This window comes from Gavialis gangeticus, unplaced genomic scaffold, assembly GCF_001723915.1.
Source record: "Gavialis gangeticus isolate Ggan-Ray unplaced genomic scaffold, GavGan_comp1, whole genome shotgun sequence".
NCBI classification, from domain to species: Eukaryota; Metazoa; Chordata; order Crocodylia; family Gavialidae; genus Gavialis; species Gavialis gangeticus.
This window is the reverse complement of record NW_017728994.1, coordinates 40,071,900-40,091,697: the sequence shown is the minus strand read 5'-3', so window position 1 is coordinate 40,091,697 and position 19,798 is coordinate 40,071,900. Positions and strand designations below refer to the sequence as shown.

General features: G+C 41.9%; 1 protein-coding gene across 3 annotated transcripts in view; it reads right to left on the bottom strand.

The window, feature by feature from the left end:
* The window catches only part of MYOF (myoferlin), a 172,276-nt gene that overhangs the window by 74,014 nt on the left and 78,464 nt on the right, over positions 1-19,798 (bottom strand). For 2 of the 3 annotated variants that reach the window (XM_019502626.1, XM_019502625.1), the window contains 12 exons: positions 19,268-19,371; positions 18,237-18,305; positions 18,094-18,137; positions 16,942-17,024; positions 11,032-11,070; positions 9,378-9,502; positions 7,451-7,567; positions 6,763-6,940; positions 5,835-5,959; positions 5,352-5,458; positions 3,730-3,922; positions 1,121-1,276 (listed from right to left, as the gene is read on the bottom strand). In XM_019502626.1, the coding sequence (XP_019358171.1) occupies positions 1,121-1,276; positions 3,730-3,922; positions 5,352-5,458; positions 5,835-5,959; positions 6,763-6,940; positions 7,451-7,567; positions 9,378-9,502; positions 11,032-11,070; positions 16,942-17,024; positions 18,094-18,137; positions 18,237-18,305; positions 19,268-19,371 (1,340 nt within the window). The remainder of the gene's footprint in view (positions 1-1,120; positions 1,277-3,729; positions 3,923-5,351; positions 5,459-5,834; positions 5,960-6,762; positions 6,941-7,450; positions 7,568-9,377; positions 9,503-11,031; positions 11,071-16,941; positions 17,025-18,093; positions 18,138-18,236; positions 18,306-19,267; positions 19,372-19,798) is intronic. The other variant, XM_019502627.1, reaches the window with a different exon arrangement.

Below are 19,798 nucleotides of genomic sequence, written 5' to 3'. Positions count from 1 at the left end.
CAGGGAGGGCTGGTTGACAACGGGGTGGAGGGGGGGCAAGACCAGCTGGGAATAAGTCCAGTCTGTGGTGGAGACGGGGGTGGGGGAAGGGACGACCTCACCCTCCAGGCAAACCCAGGCTGAGGTCTGGGGCCAGGGATGGGGGGTGTTAAAGACCCCTTTCCCCATTCAAATTTACTGCTAGCTGCAACTGTGGACTACAAATCTCAGAGGTACCTGGAAGCAGGAAGAGGAAGTGATGAGCAACACTGCAGAGTCCTGCTGCTGTTATTCTGTACTGCAAATCCCAGAGACCTCAATGGCAGCAGAAAGAGGAAGTGAACGCACAGCCAGAGAGCCATGCTCTAGCACCCCCGGTTTCTGGCCTGAGCCACTGCAAGCACGTGGTGGCATTTCCTGAATCAAAGGTAAATGTCCGTTCACTTCTGTTTCAATTTACTCTGTGCAACTTAGACTAACCTGCAAGACTGAACTGATTCAGCCTCAGGCTTTTTGACTGTTTGTGTCTCCCAGCAGCATTAACCTAGCAGTGGCTGAATATTTGGCTCACAATACTGAGCTTGCTAATGTGCACCTGAGCCCAAGGACCAGCTCATTCTGATTCTGGTTTACAATGATTATGATTTGTATGCTGTTTTGAAAAAAGCAGCTGCAGCTTCATTCTTTGTGCCTGACACCTTCTATCAGAACCTTCTCACCCCATCAGCTTAGAGTTTTACACACTTCTTATGGTGCTGTTTGACTGTACCATATGTCCTCCCAGCAATTTGAGCTGCTGTCACCTACTCAGTTTATCTGCCTCATTCTGTTGTAAGTTACACTAGAAATACTTTTCCTCCATGCTATAGAATAAAAGATACAATAGGTCTCTATGTACCTTTATGGATGTACATGTGCCTTTCATAGATTTAACTTCACATAAACGAGACAGAAAAATTCTAGTATGAACAAAAGTAACACATTTCTTTTAAGCCAGAATTTGGGCTAATCTTTTGGTGGTCTAAATTCTATTTTGATTTAGTTGGCTAAGCCACTAGACCTAGTGGCCATTTAGATGACCTAATCATAATAGAATGCCAGCCGTAGTATTTAAAATTGCACAAAAGTATTATCAAGGTACCTTTAAAAAGATGGTTTGGGTCTTTCCACAGTGTTTACCAGAAGATTCAGGACTTGTGGTAGAATACAAAACCTGGTGTGCAGGAATGCGGGCATAGGCAAGTCTCTTCTCCCCTCGAATCATCCAGATGATTACATCAGGCATGCTGTTTTGTGACTTTTAAAAGGAAAAGTAAAACGATGAGAAATTAATAGGATGTAAATGAATCTAATGCTTAGAGAGCAAAACAAAAACCAGGGATCTTTTAGGGATTTATCACTTAAGATAAAAATAACTATGGATTTTTGTTGCTAATATAGGGGAGGGAAATGGATTTCTTTTGCAAATAATTAAATGTCATGTTATTCTGAAATGCAAACACCAAGCAGGTTTCTGGAAAGTAAAAGAAGTCTTATAAAAGGACTGATAAAGAAGCTGTGGGTTTTCTAAAAGCACATAAGAATGTAAGAAGTTCCATACTGGGTCAGACCAATAGTTTATCTCAGAAGTACTCAACCTCCAGTCCACAGGCCAAGTGAAGCCTGTGGAGCCATCTTATCTGGCCCACAGGGATCCCCATGGGTCTGGAAATTTAGTAGTGGGAGGGAAGTGGCTATTAATACAGCCACACTCCGCCATGCCAAATTTCCAAACCACATGCCGTGTACCTGTCCCCTTTCTGTGCCTTACCCCTTCACACCCCCACCCACTCCCTGCTTCTGGTTTAAGGCTAGGCCATGCCCCCTCCTCCCCCTGCAGGACTGGGCTAGGGCCAGACCATGCTGCCTTGTTTCCCTTCTGCCCCCACAAGACTGGTTCTAGCTCTTTTCCCCTATAGGGACACACTGGGGCTGGCCTGCCCCCTGCACCTCTAGGCACAGCTGTGTGGTGCCTGCCATGCTCATCCCATGGGGCGGATTGGGACCACTGGTTAGATCTGGCCTATAGATGGACCAGGCACTACCCATCCATGCCAAGCAAAAAGGCTGGGCACCACTTGTCTATCATCTAGCTCAGTATCCTGTCTCCAACAGTAGCAGAAATGAAGCTATAGAGGAAGAGCTTTGAACTGGATACCTCTAGAGTGATCTGTCCATTATTCAACACCCTTCCTTGCATCCACCATTTAATGGTTTAAAGATACCAGAGGAAACACCTCCAACCATTCTGTTCAACAGCCATTAAGAGATCTATCATCCAGGAATTTATGCAGTTCCCCTTTGAACCTGGCTATGCTATCTGCCTCCACCATCTCTTGTGGCAAAGAATTCTACAAGTTAACATTGCATTAAAAAGTACTTTCTCTCGTTAGTTTTAAACTAGTCACCTACTAATTTCAGCGGGTGTTACTTCTAGTATTCAGACACTTAGTGAACAACAGTTCTCTGTTCACTTGGTCCACACCCTTCATGATTTTATAGACTGCTATCATATCCCCCATCAGCCTTTTCCTTTCCAAACTGAAGAGTCCTAGCCTTTTAAGTCTCTCCTCATATGGCAACTGCTTCAGGCACTTAATCATTCTGGTTTCCCCATCTCTGTACCTTTTCTAATACTACTATATTATTTTTGTATTCAAGATGTGGGTGGACCATGGATTTGTATAATGGCATGATGATGTTCTCCCTTTTGTTTTCTATTCTATTTTTTTAATGATGCCCAACACTTTATTGGCTTTTTGGTCATCACTGCACTTTGAACTGTTTTTAGAGAACTATCTACAATGACTATGAGGTCTCTTTCCTGCATCATAATAGCTACTTCAGAACCTAATATTGTGTACATTAAATCATAAATTGCTTATACAGAGCTAGAGTGCTTGGCTTGTTATCTCCTTTTGTGCTGCTCCATCTTACAGCAATTCTTGGCTTGTGCAAAGTCTGAAGTTAATAGGATCTGAGTACATGCTTAACTTCTTTCTTGAATCAGGTAGACCTAACACATGCACAGTGTTTTTCTGAATCAGGGCCTTAAAGATTAAATCATTGTACAAGGAAATTTAGCAGAAACCAAACAAACAGCCCATCAGCTTTGTGTTGTATCTTCCAAGTCCTGGCTGTGCACTAAGTACAAGTCTCACAAACTGCCATATTTTCACTAGTGGTTTTTAAAAATAGACATGGGAAAAATGAATATTACTATGGCTGTTATGTTATATAAGCAAATCACAGAGACTGGGAATTTATTATGGTAAAAAAGTTAATCAATGGAATAAAAACAAATTAAAATAATTGGGACTAAGATCAGCTTAAATTGGCTTTATGGCTGCTGACCCAAAGGTCTAGTTGCATCCCATAAATCAATTATGCTACTTGCAATTCTGATAGGAAAGTAAAATACTGTCTGTCTTCCAAATGGCTGCAGGCAGGTTTATTACGCACTGTGCCACCCCTTTATGTAGATTAGAAGTTCGTGGTTCTTTCCTGCTGTTTTTGCTGAAACATAAGTCATGATAAAGTCATTTGCAATTATAGCATATTTAAATACAATTTGACAGAACTTTTGATCTTTATACAGTTTTCTTTTGACTTGTATGAAGATACAAACTATTGAAACTGCTGCAGGTCACTTTGTTGTTTTGCTGAAATCAAATATTTTAAAATTAATTTTATATATTTTCAAGTACCAACCTCTTCACTTAGCTGCACTAATTTATCCAACCAATCTTCAATTTCTGGTAAAGTGACCTTCACATCTGTAGCTTCAATTCTCATCCTCGTTGCTGCCTCTTGAATTTGTTTTAGAGATCTGAGGCGTAGTTTTTGGATCTGTGTGTCAAGAATTGTGACATTGGATCTACCTTCTATGTGGGGGAATGGTTTACTGAAAGAAAGAATCAAAGCATTTATTAGTGATAAAAACCTTTCTCTTTTAACATCTAATTGCATTAAACAATGTTTTGAGGTGCATATTTAGGCACTCCTATGAGGAAATAAATAGACTGACTCTAAGCATTTCATTGCAATTACAATCTGACCTAAATTCAGAGTATGGGTACAGAATCCAATTTTGCAGACACTTCCTATTTGGTGTAGTGCTCACAACAATGTTTAAGCCCCGAGCACAGGTGTTTACTATAATAAACCCAAAGTAAAACACTTGAAGATAGATGAACACTAGGGCTGTGAGAAGCTTTGTTCCCTGATTCAATTCGGCAGAGATTTGGCCCTATTCAATGGCTGAATGTGAATTGAATCAGAGGACCCTCTAATCTCTCCAAATGGAATCGGAACCCTCTGGCCCCCTTCAAGCCCTGGTGCTGCCCTGTGCCATCTGCTGGAGCTCTGCCCGCTCCACAGCCTCCCCTGCTGGGAAGAGGCTCATGCTCCCCGATACCATGACAGGTGCTGCTGCTGCCATTAATAACCCTGCACCTTCACTGCTGCAGCAGGGCCAGGCCACAGCCAGATGCTAGCCAGCAGGGCCCCTTAGGTGGGTGGCAGGGAGGGGGGTTATTCTCCTGTCCCTCCAGTGTCCAGCAGAAGGCACACTAGGGGGCTTATTCTGCCTCTTGCCCCAAGCAGGAAGCAAGCAGTGGTGGTGGCACTCAGAGCTGGCAGACCCAGCTATGGTCGCTTGGGGGCACTGGGGGTGCAGGGGGGAATAACCCCCTTCCTTGCCACCTCTGCCTCAGGAACCATGCCAGCACCTAGCCCCACTGCTGCAGCAGCAAGGGGCGAGCACCCGGCAGACCCGGCTCAGGTCCCTACTGGTGGGACAGGGAGGGTAAACCCCTCTCTGGCCAGTTCAGCCAAGGCTACTGCCCAGGCTGGCCATGCCCCCCACCTCCACAGCTTCCCTACAACCATGGGCACACTCTAGTGCCCCCCAGCTCCTGGCCTGAGCAACTGCAGGCATGTGCTGGCATCTTCTCAATCCAGGGGGAATGTCTGTACAGTTTCAAACTGGTTCAACCTAGGCAGGTTAGACTAACCTGTAAAGATTGAATCAATTCAGGCTCTGGCTTTATGAATGTCTGTCCCCACCCCAGGTGTGAGAAGATAAGCAGATAAGCACAGATCAGGCTCCGGTTTGTCCTTGCTTGGCCAATCCCCCACCCCCACTGCCCAGCCTCTCTTCCAAGAGGTAAGCACTGTAATATGCAAATTAGTTTTTGCAATTGGAGGCTACTTGATTCACAAAAGTTATAGAGAGGTATTTGAGTCCAATGAGGAGTCCCTTGAGTCCAAAAAGAAGTTGAGAAGCACTGCCCTAAAATGAAGACTTCCAAGATAAATAAAAGTACTTTTACCTTGTATCTTCTACCAATTCATCAATCAGCTTTAGCCATATTTCAGCCAACTGGTTTTCAGAAATTTTAGCCTGCATTCCAGATTTTAAGGCAGCTATGTTGGATTGCTGAATGTTTTAAAAGAAAAGGATCAATACATGAACAAAAACTAAAAAACCCCTAAGTGCAATAGACATAGATGTTCAAACTTTATTCATCTTTAATTGGCCTGCTCCTGCACAATCAAATAAAATGCATTCAGATGGACCTTCCTTCTCTTCCTCCTCCTTGCAGTACAGTAAAGGGGGGCAGTAAGGGTGAGCAAATGGCAGGGTTGTGGCTAACAAAATGATGGACTTTGCATCATTATGGAGAGAAAAATATGGGTGATGGAATTTGATTCTATAATTCACTCTTAAAACCGACCTTTCCAACCCATCCTTAAATTTTAACTTCACAAAAATAATTCAGGCAAGTGTAAAAGAGAGGTCATAACTGACATACCAGTCTTTCAACCATGGTTAGGATTATGTTCACTGGGTCCAGTCTGTGGCTTATGTCCTCCCAAAAGGAAGTCAGTGTCACTACTGGCTTTGTGCGTGCCCAAGGCAGGTAATAATAATAGTTACCTGATATAAAAGATTCACGTGTCAGAACCATATTTAAGTGTTAGAAAAATACTTAGTTAGGACTGAATACTACCATCCCTATTCACATGGAGTAGCATTGAATTCTGTGAACAGTTCCACGGATTTCAGCTGACCTATTCAGCGGCATATGCAGAATATTGTCCTAGTTTATCCAAAGGATTTAGTAATTTTCAAGTCAAGTAGTAAGTATTTGACTTGAACTATTTAGAAAGACAATAGAGCTTTATAAATAAACCAATAGCATTTGTACTAAACTGTCTCTAGTAACTTACACATCTGAATAACTTTTTATGTTTTCATCTTTTTAATAAAATGTTTTAATATCACATTATGAAGGCTAAATTGACTGCTCTGTCTACTAGTCAAGCATGAAAATGGTTTAAAGTTTGAAAAACTTAAATTAAAATAAAAATATCAGGACATATTTGTCACTATTCTATTTACTCTACCTGCTTCTAAAATGTCAAACCTCTTGTCTGAGCAACAAATTATGAAGTAGGCAGAAAAAGTTTCAAAGGATATTTTCTGCTTTCATTTCTAGTTTTTCTGTGTTTTACAGTTTTTTCCCTGAAATCTTTTTTGGAGTGCACCAATGGCCTGATCCAGATTCCACTAAGGTCATATGTAACTAGCCACAACATAGCCAAAGCTACCAAGAGCAAATATCAATTAATGTTTTCAGTACTATTTCAACAAACGAATTACAGAATAAATATATCCCCTCCCCCCAACCCACCAAAGAACTCTATATCTTTAGAGCCATATTGTGGTAGTGTGCTTACCATCAAATACTGCACGACTGTACTGAGTTGTTGATGCTAGAGGCTTACATGTGGTATCAAACTTGTTGCCATAATTACCGATGCTAACTTCAAACTGGATAGGCTCACCAGTATCTTGCAGCATGGTGGCAGAATGAAATACAGCAGCCAGACTGTACTTTCGTCTACGCTGATATTTCTAAGGCATAACAAGAAGATTTTTGTTTAGTTAATTATATGTACATAGTATAAGTACATAGTAATAGAGACTTAGTAAAGAGACTTTACATAGACTGTCCATAGTAAGAGAGACTTAGAAAAAAACTGCAATATCTAAATGCAAACAGCATAAACCTTAATGCATGTATAAATTTCTTTGAAACTCATACAAACACAGATTATATATATTACACACACAGAGAAATACAGAAGAATACAGAAACAGTACTATATATCAAAATATGCAGAATTACAAACATTCCTCAAATTAAAATGTCTAGACTGTAGACATGTGACAAGTAATTTTGCAGCCATAAAGTCTATAATATTTTCCCCAATAGTCTTAGTAACTTGAACAAATCAGGATAAATAATTTCCCTGATTAAAGGATTCAATTATTGCAATTTTGTAAATGTTGCAGTTCTCTAAAATAGCCTCCCCCCCTCACCCTATCACACCTCTTTATATTGCCAAATGAACTATGAATTACCTCAACAACCAGTATGTCATCACTGGGTAACACCTCTATTTTTTTATTAACAGGGTTGTTTTCAAGTACTGTAGATAATTCAACTAGGATTCTGCCTCTGTAAGCCACTCCTTCCCCCTGAAAGAGAGTTACACATTCAGTACAGTTTTATATATAACTGTTAAAGAAGCAAGCTTCTTCTTTGTCCTATAAACTTGATGGTAAAAGCTTGCTTCTGCTGAAATCATCTTAAATCTCCCATTGATTTCAGGGGGATCAGAATTTCACCTGGTATAAGGTAAAATAATTTACAGATTCAAACATTTTAATTATGTGCTTCAATAATAATTAGAAACAAAGAGCAAATATATTGGGAAATAAGAAAAATCAGAAATGCAGTGTTGCTACCTGTTTTAGTATGTATGCTGGACAGTGCCAACAATATTGCTGTCATTAAACAAATCTTACATAATAAGAACCTATAATACAGACTGAATTTGAAGATTACCATAGGAAACTACTTTCTCTTAGGCTGAAAAAATAGCTGACACCGAGATATAAATGTTACAAGCACCAATCAAAAACTATTATCTCTAGAGACTGCATTTTCAGGAAAAATTCCTATAAACTATATCTTTCAGCCTCTCCACATTTCATTTCTCGTTCTAAAGTTGTATCTTAATCTTAAATGAGTCACCTAATCAGTTGCCTTCTAGCCTTTTCTATATTGGCATCTGTCTTGGACAACTGCAGGGCTTTAGCAGTTGTATTGACAGCTCTTCAGGGCAGGAACTTGTGGAGGAAGATATTTTGAGATCCGTAAGAAAATCTCACAGACCTTGGAGCATACAGAATAGTTGGAGAATCTGCAAGAAACCCACACTCTGCCAAGGACCTCTCAGCTAGCATTGTTCCCTGAAGTCTTGTCCTGCCATTGCTAACATTGCCCCTGGCCCACCACCTTCCTTGAATGTGTTTGATGGTAGGTAGTAGTATTCTGTCTTAACAAGAACATACTATCAGTTTGACATGGGATGCCACCACACAAATGCAATTCCTAAATCCCAGGTGTGCATAAATTCTGGTTGTGAGTTGTATTGGTAGGAGGCAGGATGACAAAGTGAAATCATATTGTCTCAACCCTCTCTTTCCTGAAACCTTAGGAACATAGTTTCTACTTTTTTACATCCCTTGTCTGGGATATTTATTAATTCATGATTAATCTTTCAAAGCAAACTTTCTGGAGACGGGGGTCACTGAATGGGCAGCGGTCTCAGCCATCCAAATCTGGAGAGGCACCAAAATCTATGGGAAAGTTTCAAAGATCTTGGAGCATTTGAGGGAGGATGGGGACATTTTCATGGGGGCTCTATGCCTCCCCTCCAAAAACATCTCTCTTCTCTTCTTTGCCTTGATACCAGTGCTCCCACTGGAAGACTGGGAGGTAATCACTGCCTCAGCCACTGCTCCATGTCTCTTTATGTGGATGTTCCAATACGGAAAGGGTCACAGCTTAAAATAACAGTGGTAGGATCAGTGTTCTCTTATTACTGCAATACTGTAGATGTGGATGGGACTCAGCTATGGAGAATGGCCATATAGATATCAGTGATAAGGCTATTATAGGACAGGGAGAAGAGGTTCCATATAATACCATGAATTAGTTGCTATGAAGGGGGAGTCCAAAGGGCCTAAATCTCTATGATCTCAAATATTCTTTTAAGAGTATATATAATAATGAAGCTCCTGCAAATGGAAATAACCTGCCTGCTTGATTTTATTAAGAATTGTTGGCCTAAGCATAAATATATCAGTTATTTTACAAGATACAAATATAAACTCTTTTTCTTAAGTTTAAGACAAAATAATTAATAAAACAAATTCATACATGCATTTATTGGTGACAACAGGTGTTTTTGACTGTTTGTGTTACAAAAGGGAAACTAACCTTTCCAGAGTTTAGTTCATCATACGGGTCCAGGAATCCTGTATATTCTCTTGGGCTTCCATACAGGTTTAGGTAACAGGGCCCAAATGTTGGTAAAAAGCCCACTTCTGTTTCACCTGTACTTACTAGTAGGCAAAAATCATTATTAGAAATTAGCAAACCATCTTTCAGACATATGTGTCCCCTGAATATTAGATGCAAAGGCAGGGAAATAAATGTTAAGTGTTAGTTATTTGTAAAGTAAGAACACTTTTTTTTTCATGGGCTTGTCACAATTAATTAAAAAAGTTATACCAGTGGATGCCCCATCCCTGGTGTTTTACTAGGCTTAAGGTTTTTGTTAGATATGCTGTACAAAACTCACAGAATAGCCTGTTCTTATTCTAGTTTAACAATTCTGTTTAAGTGAAAGGCAAGTGCAATTTTAAAACAGAGTGTAAAAATTTCAGTGTAAAACATTTTAAATGAAATTGAACATTAGGCATTACTGGCACTCATTTAACCATTCAAAGGATTGTTAATCCAAACAAATATAATCAATATGCACAGTAGTAGGAAAGTTACTTTTCAGTATCACAAAATATGATTGTAGTGTGCTAACAGTTCATGTCTGTTATTAGAAAGACTAATTAATATATTCTGTAAAACTATTTATTATTAAGTAGCCTATAAACAGTATGTGTGTCACTTAAATAATGGATCCACCATTAGGTTTGATAATGAGCTAAATCCTTCAAGCCCTTCACTAGTGCAGCCTTGACTACTGAGCAAGATATAGTAAGACTAGATGGTCAATGAAATTGCATGTGAATGTCTTACTGTATCTTACTTTTAGGGGCTGGTCTTACTTAAAATTAAGAGATAGGACTTGAATCATTCTAGTTTCTGCCCTGGCTTCTGTTGTCAGAAAGTCTGTTGGGAAGAAAGTTAAGAAAATACAAAGGGACCGATATCACCGAAGGGACTGGAACTGGCCAGCACTGTTTCACAGGTGTCTTATGATTGGTTGGAGAGGATAAACAGCCAGACACTTGCGGGGGTGGGGGGACGGTTAGCTTGTCTCGGGAATGCTCTGATTTTGATGGAAAAGTCTGTGCTTCTAAGAAAACAAAGCTTTTGGGTAGATAAAATTGTCAACAAGCAGCTGTAGTCCAGCTGTATATTGGAACTTACAATGTACCTATTTCCATTAAGGCAATTTTCAAAAAGAACTCCAGATCATAAAGCAAAGATTAATTTGTGCATAGTTAAGTCAAGTTCAGATGTATTTATCCACCAGTTAAGCTTAAGCAAAGTTGCTAAATATTTTCAGCAGTTATTTATTTGCAAGGAGCTATGCAGCAGCATACACAATTCTGAATTTCATTGCTAGCTGAAAAATTGCAAATCATTTGTCAGAGCACTTAATAATTGAAACAATTACATGCTCAGTGCTAAAATGCAGCCCCCCCAGCATCAGCCATCCAGAAATATTTTCAAGCCAGTTCCAGTGCCAAAACAGTTTTAAACAGTAAATCATATTTAATGTTCAACAAGCATATTTGTAAGACAACTTTCAAAATGTTTTTCAACTTAAGTTTAATTTTGTTTTGAGATAATATTACTCAGTTTGGGCACTGGAAAGCAAAATCAAACAGCAGATCAAGATATAAACCTTCATATGATGAAGACCCAGCTCCCGAAGATGAAAACTCTATATTATGAAAAGAGAAGAAGTTAAATGGCAAGAAATTATAGAGCTTATACAAGTATCAGAAACAGTCTCCTTTAAAACTAAATGGAACCTGAAATGATTCTGAAATGGCCTGGAATTTGGCTTCCTCATGAAAATGTTGAGGCACTTCTCTAGTTTTATGGATTGTAGGCACAAAAAACATTTCTAAGGTCAATAGGGTGTTTACATAGCTATGAATAGGACAGGACAGCTAGCTCAGATATCAGAAGCTGTATAATAATGTTCTGCCTGTACTAATATACCCTGCATCTCATCAGGGCAATTAGACAGGACAACTAATTAAGCTGCTGTGCTGCTAATGTTCCCTAAATTTGTTCTTTCAGAGATAAATTGTGTTGTGTAGATATGCTCCTAAACATAGGACATTATTTGGTGTCTGAATTTTAACTTCTTTGTATGGCCTCCAAGTATAAGATTTTGTATTGACTTGTTTTCTGTTTTAAAATCTAAGATTTTAAAAGCACAAAAGGGAATAACCATGGTACAAATTAAGGTATATTAGAATATTTTCATTTATTAAATGCCTAAATTAGTTCTTTCCTGTACCCTCAGACACAACAGAATCTTTTCCATTGGCCTCAAGAAGGAGAAAACTGGGACCTCACATTAAAAATTGCTATTCTAATGTCAGAATGTCAGTAGAGATAGAAATCTAAACAAGAAACTTTCAGTAACTAAGTACTCAGAGTTCAAATGAGATAAACTGAAGAATTTAAATATCTTTTCAAAAACAGAGGGCCATGATCCAGAAAGATTTATTCATCAACTTAATTCACATGTGTAGTTCTTTAAAACAATAGGAATATCCAGATGCATAAAGTTAAATATATTTGCAAGGTTTTTTAGAATTAGGGCCAGAGTAACTTTTTAAAAATTACTTACCCACCTATTTTCTTATGATCATGCAGGGCTGCTCCCAGACAGTTTTACCACATGTATCAGGGTAAAATACTAATTCAAAATTTAAATGACAAAAATAGTTCACAGTTCATAGGGTTGGAAGGGACCTGAGCAGATCATTGAGTCCAACCCCCAGCCATGGCAGGAAAGAGTACTGGGGTCAAACGACCCCAGCAAGGTGTTTATCTAGCCTTGTCTTAAAGACCCCCAAGGTAGGACCCAGCACCACTTCGCTTGGAAGTTGGTTCCAGATCCTAGCCACCTTGACAGTGAAGTAGTGCCTCCTGATGTCTAATCTGAATCTCCCCTCTGCCAGCTTGTGACCATTATTTCTAGTCACTCCTGGTAGTGCTCGGGGGAACAGGGACTCCCAAAATGCCTGCTGGTCCCCTCTGACTAGTTTGTAACAGGCCACTAGATCCCCCCTCAGCCTTCTCTTGTGGAGGCTGAACAGGTTCAGGTTCCTGAGCCTCTCCTCATAGGGCCTGCCCTGCTGCCCCCTGATCATGAGAGTGGCCCTTCTCTGGGCCCTCTCCATGTTGTCCATATCAGTCTTGAAGTGTGGCGCCCAGAACTGGACATAGTACTCTAGCTGTGGCCTGACCAGCTGCAGCCTGACCAATAATTTGGGCCATCTTCTTTCAGGCTAACATTAGGCATCAGTTTAATGCCAAGTATGATTAACTGTTCTTTATGGAAAATAATTATGTTGTAAAATTATTCATAATGAAGATTAAATGTGTTCCTGATAAACAGGGATCCGGGTTTTCTATTTCCCACAGAAAAATGGAGAAAACCACAGATTTCCAATTTTATCAGAAAACATGGATTTTCCCTTTAGCAGAGAAAATGGGTGGATTTCCCACTTTTGCACAGAGTTCTTGCAGGCAGGCAGAGTTCCAGCCTGCAAGAGCTGATTGCAAAAAGGGGCAGGAAACCCCCATTCCTACCCGGAAGGGGAGGGGGGAAGGGAGAGGGGGAATGGCAGGGCCTGAGGCTTTTAGTCAGTCCCAAGGCTTAGCTCAGGCTCACTTTCCTTCTGGAACCTGTAAGGTTAGGTAAGTGGGGCTTGCAGGGTGCTGGGGGAGTGTGGGTCAGGGCTGAGGGGCTCAGCTAGCTGTGGGCTGAGCTGGCTCGGCGGGGAAGCTGGCTGTGGGGAGCTGCCTGGGAGCTGAGGGTGCAGGGAGGTGTTGGTGAAAGACATGGAGTGCCCACCCAGCCAGCAGAACACAGATGATGAACAGAGCTGTCGGCCCAACCAGGCTTGGCGCCACCATGTGTGGCTTCCCTTAAGGGCCATGTTCCATGTGTCACTGGCTGGGTGGGCACTTCTGCAGGAAGCTGGCTAGGGGCTCAGGGAGTGGGGAGATGTTGGGGGGAAGATGTGAAGTGGCCATCTGGTGGCACATGGAACCAGAGCGGCACTATTGGCCCTTAAGGGAAGATGCACATGGCGGCACTGAGCCCAGTCAGGCTAATAGCACCACTTGCAGTCCATGTGCAGCTGGCCAGAGACTCCATGTCTTTCACTCTCAGGGGGCAGGGGAGACCCGTGGCCCCAGATCTGTGCATGGGGCAGGCTGCGGGCTTGAGCTCCCATCTTGCTTCCCTCCCTTGTGGCCTCTGCAGCCCCACAGGCCTGACTGGGCATGGCTGGGAACAGCGGGGCTGCACAGGGATCTCCTCACCCCTTCACTGCCATGGCGATGAGCTTCCTGTGCCTGCTGCTGCTTTGAGGGGTGCAGCCCCATGCTGCTTCCCTCAGTGCAGCCCTGTGCACAGGAGGCATGTCACCAGGGCACTGCAGGGTGAGCAGTTGCTAGGAGACCCCCCCATTGCCCTGCTGTTCCCAGCCGCACCAGGTCACTGGGGGGGAAGAAGGGCAGCAGGGAACAGTGGACCCATGGCTACTCACCACTGTTCCCTACCACCCTGCTTCCCTCCCCCGTGACCTGGCACGGCTGGGGACTGAGATGCCACATGGAAATCTAGCTGCTGCTTGCCCTGCACTGCTCTGGCAATGTGCCTCCTGAGCATGGGGCTGCACTGAGGAAAGCAGCATGGGGTTGTGCCCCTCAAAGCAGCAGCAGGCATGGGGGGGTGAGAAGAACCCTACAGGGCCCCACTGTTCCCAGTCATGCTGGGTCATGCCTTCAGGACTGCAGAGGCCATGTAGGAGGGAAGCAGGGTGGAATCTCAAGCCCGCAGCCTGCCCCATGCACAGATCTGGGGGCATGGGTTCCCCCTGCTCCCAGGAACACATGCAGTTTTATCAGAGAATTTGTGATTTTTTATCAAGGAAAACCAGGATCCCTGCTGATAAACAACAAAAGTTCTTTGGCTAGGAACAGGCCCACCTATATGAGGGATCCTGTTATATACGGGTGGGCAACTATTTTGGCTGGAGAGCCACTTTAGGAATTTTGGTGAGCGGGGGAGGAGGGGTACTGACCTGGTCCAGTGTGGCAGGGAGGAATTGTTTCTATCTGGCCCAGGCCTGCCTGCCCTGCACCCACTGCTGGGGGTTCTGGCCAGAGTGAGCAGATGGCATCATTATGGCAACCATCTGGGACCCTCACAGGCAGGACACGATTGGCAAGGTAGACGGGATGGGGCCACAGGTGGGCAGGGAGCAGTATCCAGGAGTGGGACGGGTGGGTAGGGACTGGAGCCAGGGTCAGGATCATGGGGCAGTGACAGCACAGCCCCAAGGCAAAACAATCACTTCTCAAGCTGTCACCACCCTGTAATCCCAGCCCTGACCCTACCTACCTGTCCCACTCCCAGATGCTGCTCCCTACCTGCCAGTGGCCTCATTCCATCCACCTGGCTGAATACGTACTGTCTATGAGGATCCTAGGCTGGTCTTCATGGAGAGCTCGCCTGCCCACCTCCCCGCTCTATCCAGCACCCCTGTTAGTGGGTTTGGGGCGGATGAGCCAGTGTGCTCAGGTAGTAGGACCAGAGTCGGCAGTGGCACAGACACTAGCAGCAGCAGTGGAGCCACTAGGAAGGGGAGTCTGGCCACCATGCTCCCGAAGGCAGCAGGACCAGCCTTACATGCCACAGCTTGAGCTGCCCTCTATACATGGCCTGGGAGGAGCCAAGGGACCCACAGGAGGCGAAACAGAATCCCTTAGTGGGCTGGATCTGGCCCATGGGCTATATTTTGCCCACCCTGTGCTACATGAAGAACATGATGTTACATAACATAACAGGTTATTAAGGTGTATGCAGCAGATTAATGTTCTGTCTACAAAATAAACCAATTATTAGTATAATAAATTACTAAGTACTTATAAATAATGAGCATAAATATAACTCCACAGAAATAGTCTTAAAAATAATGCCAGAGAAACAAGCAGGAATTTTTAATTTTCTGTTTCCCTAAATCAGTCATTTTCAGAGCTGCAAGATCCTTATAAGGTTGTTGTAGAATGCTAAGCAATATTAGCATATTCTGATCTATTCTGGTCATTCCAAATTCTCTGCAGCAGAAAAAAATATTCTATTATTTTTCCATAGTCAAGAAATGAATGAGACCTAAGGGTTGCCATTTTCTGAGGGATGTTTTGAGTCCAACGTGTCACTGAATGTTAATAGGAAGACTAATTCTCATAATATTGTAAAGAGCAAAGTTTTGTGACTACATATTCCTTGTAATAATTCAGTAAGATAATAGATCATGCAAAGCCCAATAGAAAAAATATTTTATGAGCAAGAAACCTCAGTACCACCAAATCTATTTTCTTGCAGTCAGCATGATTTCAGCTTTTCAGTTTTCCCAATAAATAGAAGACAAACTAAACGAAAAACTACTACCTAATAGTCTCCAATCATATCATTGATTAGTTTAATTTAAAATAGCTTCATTGCAAACTATCAAGAAACATCTATAATTTAAGGTATCTAAAGGTCCAAGCAATGAGATACAGAGCCTCTTACTAGCAGATCACTGATTTAAGCAGTGACCAGGAATCATAACTATTTGACAACCGTTGGTACATATGAAATGGACTGATGGTTTCAGACTAGTTCCTAGGAGACAAGCAACTGACTGCGTCACAATTGATATCTTAAAGGTAGTCTCATCAGGATCACTGACTTGCCCTCTCTGGTCTTTACATTCTTTCTACAAACCAGAATTCAGACCCGTCCACAAAGCAGTGGAAGGAGGTCACATTTGCTAAGCCATACTACTGTAATTCTGAAATACTGAACTTCAGATTGGCTTCAAATGGACTGAATTCACTAAATATACCCTACTGTACTAGAGATTATTGATTTACTAGAGTACTGACAAGTGTATAGCATTCAAAATATTCAACAGTTTTCTGTATGCATCAGGAGACTGAAAAAAACACTTTCTTAAACATGAATTAGATATTCATATTTCATTACTATCAGATTTTTTTTAAGTAAAGGTAGTATTCTGATAACGATCCATTTATAAGTCCTGGAAACTGTCTTCTTTTAGCTGTAGAACTATGAGAACATACGAACTTCAGGAAAGCAAACTTCCCTAATACACTACCTCTGCAGTGCTCAAAGTGTAGCCTGCAGAACAAGATCTGGAAATTCAGTGGCAGGAGAGCAGTGGCAGTGTCAATTACCATGGCTCTGGGAGCATCACAGCAATTAACACTACCAGCACTCCCCTATTGCTAAATTTTTGGACACAAGGGGAGCCCTATGGGCAGGATGACATGGCCCTGTGTGCTGGATTGGGCCAGCGTGTGGGGCTGATCTGCAGCTGGACCTGGCATGCTGAATCAAACCCAGTGCACGGCCCCAAACCTGGTTCACAGCCTGGCTGTGCCCCACTCATCTGACACGTGCACTGGAAAGGTTGAGCACCACGGCACTACCCTATCTCTTCTCCTAAGCAAAAGAGGAACTTGCTGAATTATGCAATGCTGAATGACTTACCATCAACTTCTCCACCAGAAGCAGCAATTTTGGAGAGCCTTAAATATGTTGTTCCTACTACATCATTCTTGGTAAGACGATCCCTATATGAAATACAAGATTGTATTTAAATGCAACAGTCATCATCCTAAATAGAGGCAAGCTATATATGACTGAATGTATTTAGAGAGTAATATATATATATTCTTATACTGGAATCTATGACATGTTTTATTCCTAATGAAAGACCACATGATGTCCAGCCCTTATGGTATGAGGGAAGTGCATAAGGAGCCACTCCCAACATTTTAGGACTTGAAGATAATTTCAGTCCCTAAACTAGGAGCCTATTGGTAGGGACACACTGCATCCCATACATGTGTATAGTAAAATGTGGGTAGAGAGAGCTCCCAGAAATATTCTGCTCTGTTCCTGTGGGTATGGCGGTTCCACTCTTCACCAAAGACTATGCCTAAATGGGTACTGTCAGGACCACAATAAGAATACTAATTCTCATACTGTTTTAGCATATTGATATGGGACCATATGATTTCACGTTATTTACTATTAATAGACATTATGGATTTAGACCAAGGATGCTTAGTCTCTGGCCTGCAGGCCAAATGTGGCCTGCAGAGACATATTATCTGGCCCATGGAGAACCCATGGGTTTAGAAGTAGCAATTAATATGGCCACTCTCTCCCCCTGCCAAATTCCCAAGCCCCACTCCCTGCATGCATCCTCTTCCCCCTTTGGTCCACACCTTCTCCCCCCCTGCTTCTGGATTGAGGCTGGGCCATGCTCCAAACTGTGGTGCCAGGTTGGGGTTGGGCCCTGCCCCCTTCCCTCCTCCAACACCTTGTGGTGCTGGATCAAGCTCCTTTCTCTTGTGGGGCCTTGTTGGGGATGACCTGTCCCCCCTTGCCCCCCCCCCCACACCTGTCTGCATTGCTGGATGGTACCCACTGTGCCCATCACAGGGACCAGACTGGGACCATTGGCCAGATTCAGGCCACAGATGGACTGGGCAGTGTCCACCTGGTCCACCAGGCAAAAAGGTTGGGCACCACTGGTTTAGACCAATAAGTACAGAAGAAACCAGTAATAAATTACTTGAATATGTAATAGAGCTCATATATATTTTAAAATATTTATTCAAAGTTACAACTTACCAGTCAAACACTGTTAGTCTTATTTTTTCACACATTGAGGGAAACTGGGAAAGAAAGTAGAGAAAAAAGAAGGATTCATTATCCTTTTTATTTTCCTAACATGAAGGATAGTTTACTTTTAGAGAAGCAATAAGAAATCTAACCTTGATTTGAAGATGAACAACTTGATTCCATTCTGGATTAGCATTTTTCTCAACTATATTTGTGCAAACCTGCAAAAAATTAAACAAATTATATAGCAGCTCAAGCTCAAAATTCTGTCACGAAAAGCATTTAGCTAGACATAATTTAGAATAAACTGTCTTCCTACTGGTCAAATAATAAATCATCATGAGCTCACTGCCATAGCTAGAGACTATGTAGGTGTTTTTACTTTATTGAGATATTAGCTCTACATTTATAAATATAAACCTAATTTTCTCTACACATAAAACTTCAAGACAGGTGTGAAAAATCTTGTATCACTGTCAAAACTATACTTCACCCCATAAGGTGCCGCTTTAAAAAAAAAAAAGCTTATCATTTCCTTGAGCTACAAATGGTGGCCCCTGCACATGGCTACAAGAGAAAAGGGAAACAGACATAAAGGCTAAGTACAGACAGTCACAAAGCCTGAAGCTGAATTGATTCAGTCTTCCCAGATTAGTATAAAATGCATAGGTTGAACCAATAAGCAAGTGAACAGACATTCATTTTGATTCTGGAAATGCAGCCACATGCCTGCAGTGGCTTAGGCCAGAAGCTGGGGGGCGCTAGAGCCTCCCTGCTGGCCTGGAGTAGACAGCTTGGGCCAAGACTAGCCCACCCACCCTGCGACTCAGACGTACCTTTACTGGAGACATTAGCACAAATATGAACACTCTTGCTATACAGTATTGTGCTGTGAATATACTTCAGTTCCATGTCCCATTAAGCCTTATATACATGAATAATTTGAATTTCTATCAACAACAATTTCCAACTGCCTTATATTTTAATAGTTCATATGTACTCTTAACACCAGGCATTCCTGACCATATTTACAAGTACTGAATGCGTACACTGATTGTCATCACTTTTGTTGGTCAGCCACGTTAAGTTTAGTGTAAAAAATATTTTAAATGTATTGAGTCCTATGAATACACTTTTCAGGTATGTGACAGGAATACAAAGTTTCAAATATAAACTCAAATACCTTCTTTCCCGCAAAACAAACTTCCACAAATGGATCTACAAGATTTTTCTTGTCTGCTTCTCCTCCAAATATTTCCTTGACCGTCTGTGCAAAAGCATCATCCACTGTAGAGAAGTAATAAAGCAGAGATTAGTGATAACCTTTTCCTTTACTACTTTAACTCACAAATTCCTGTACAATCCCACTGAAATCAGTGAGCTATCATGGATATGACTGACTCCAAATCTAGCTCATTGTATTTAGTGGGAAAAATAAATATTGGCTGCTACATCTAGATAAAAGATTTAAGATATCAGAGAAACTTCTAGAATACTTGTCCTTAGAGCATCACAGGGGCTCTGTAATGTCCTGTAACCTGGAGTTGGAGAATCAGGAATTTATGCAACCATTTTTAACTCTCCAGTTACTAGCTGTGTATCAGCATCTTGAAGGTGTCAGCTTGTTATTCAAGCTATCAGAAGGAGGCAGTGTAGGCAAAAGAACAGATTTGGGACTATTTAGAAAAGCTAGACAAGCATGTCCAGATATGCA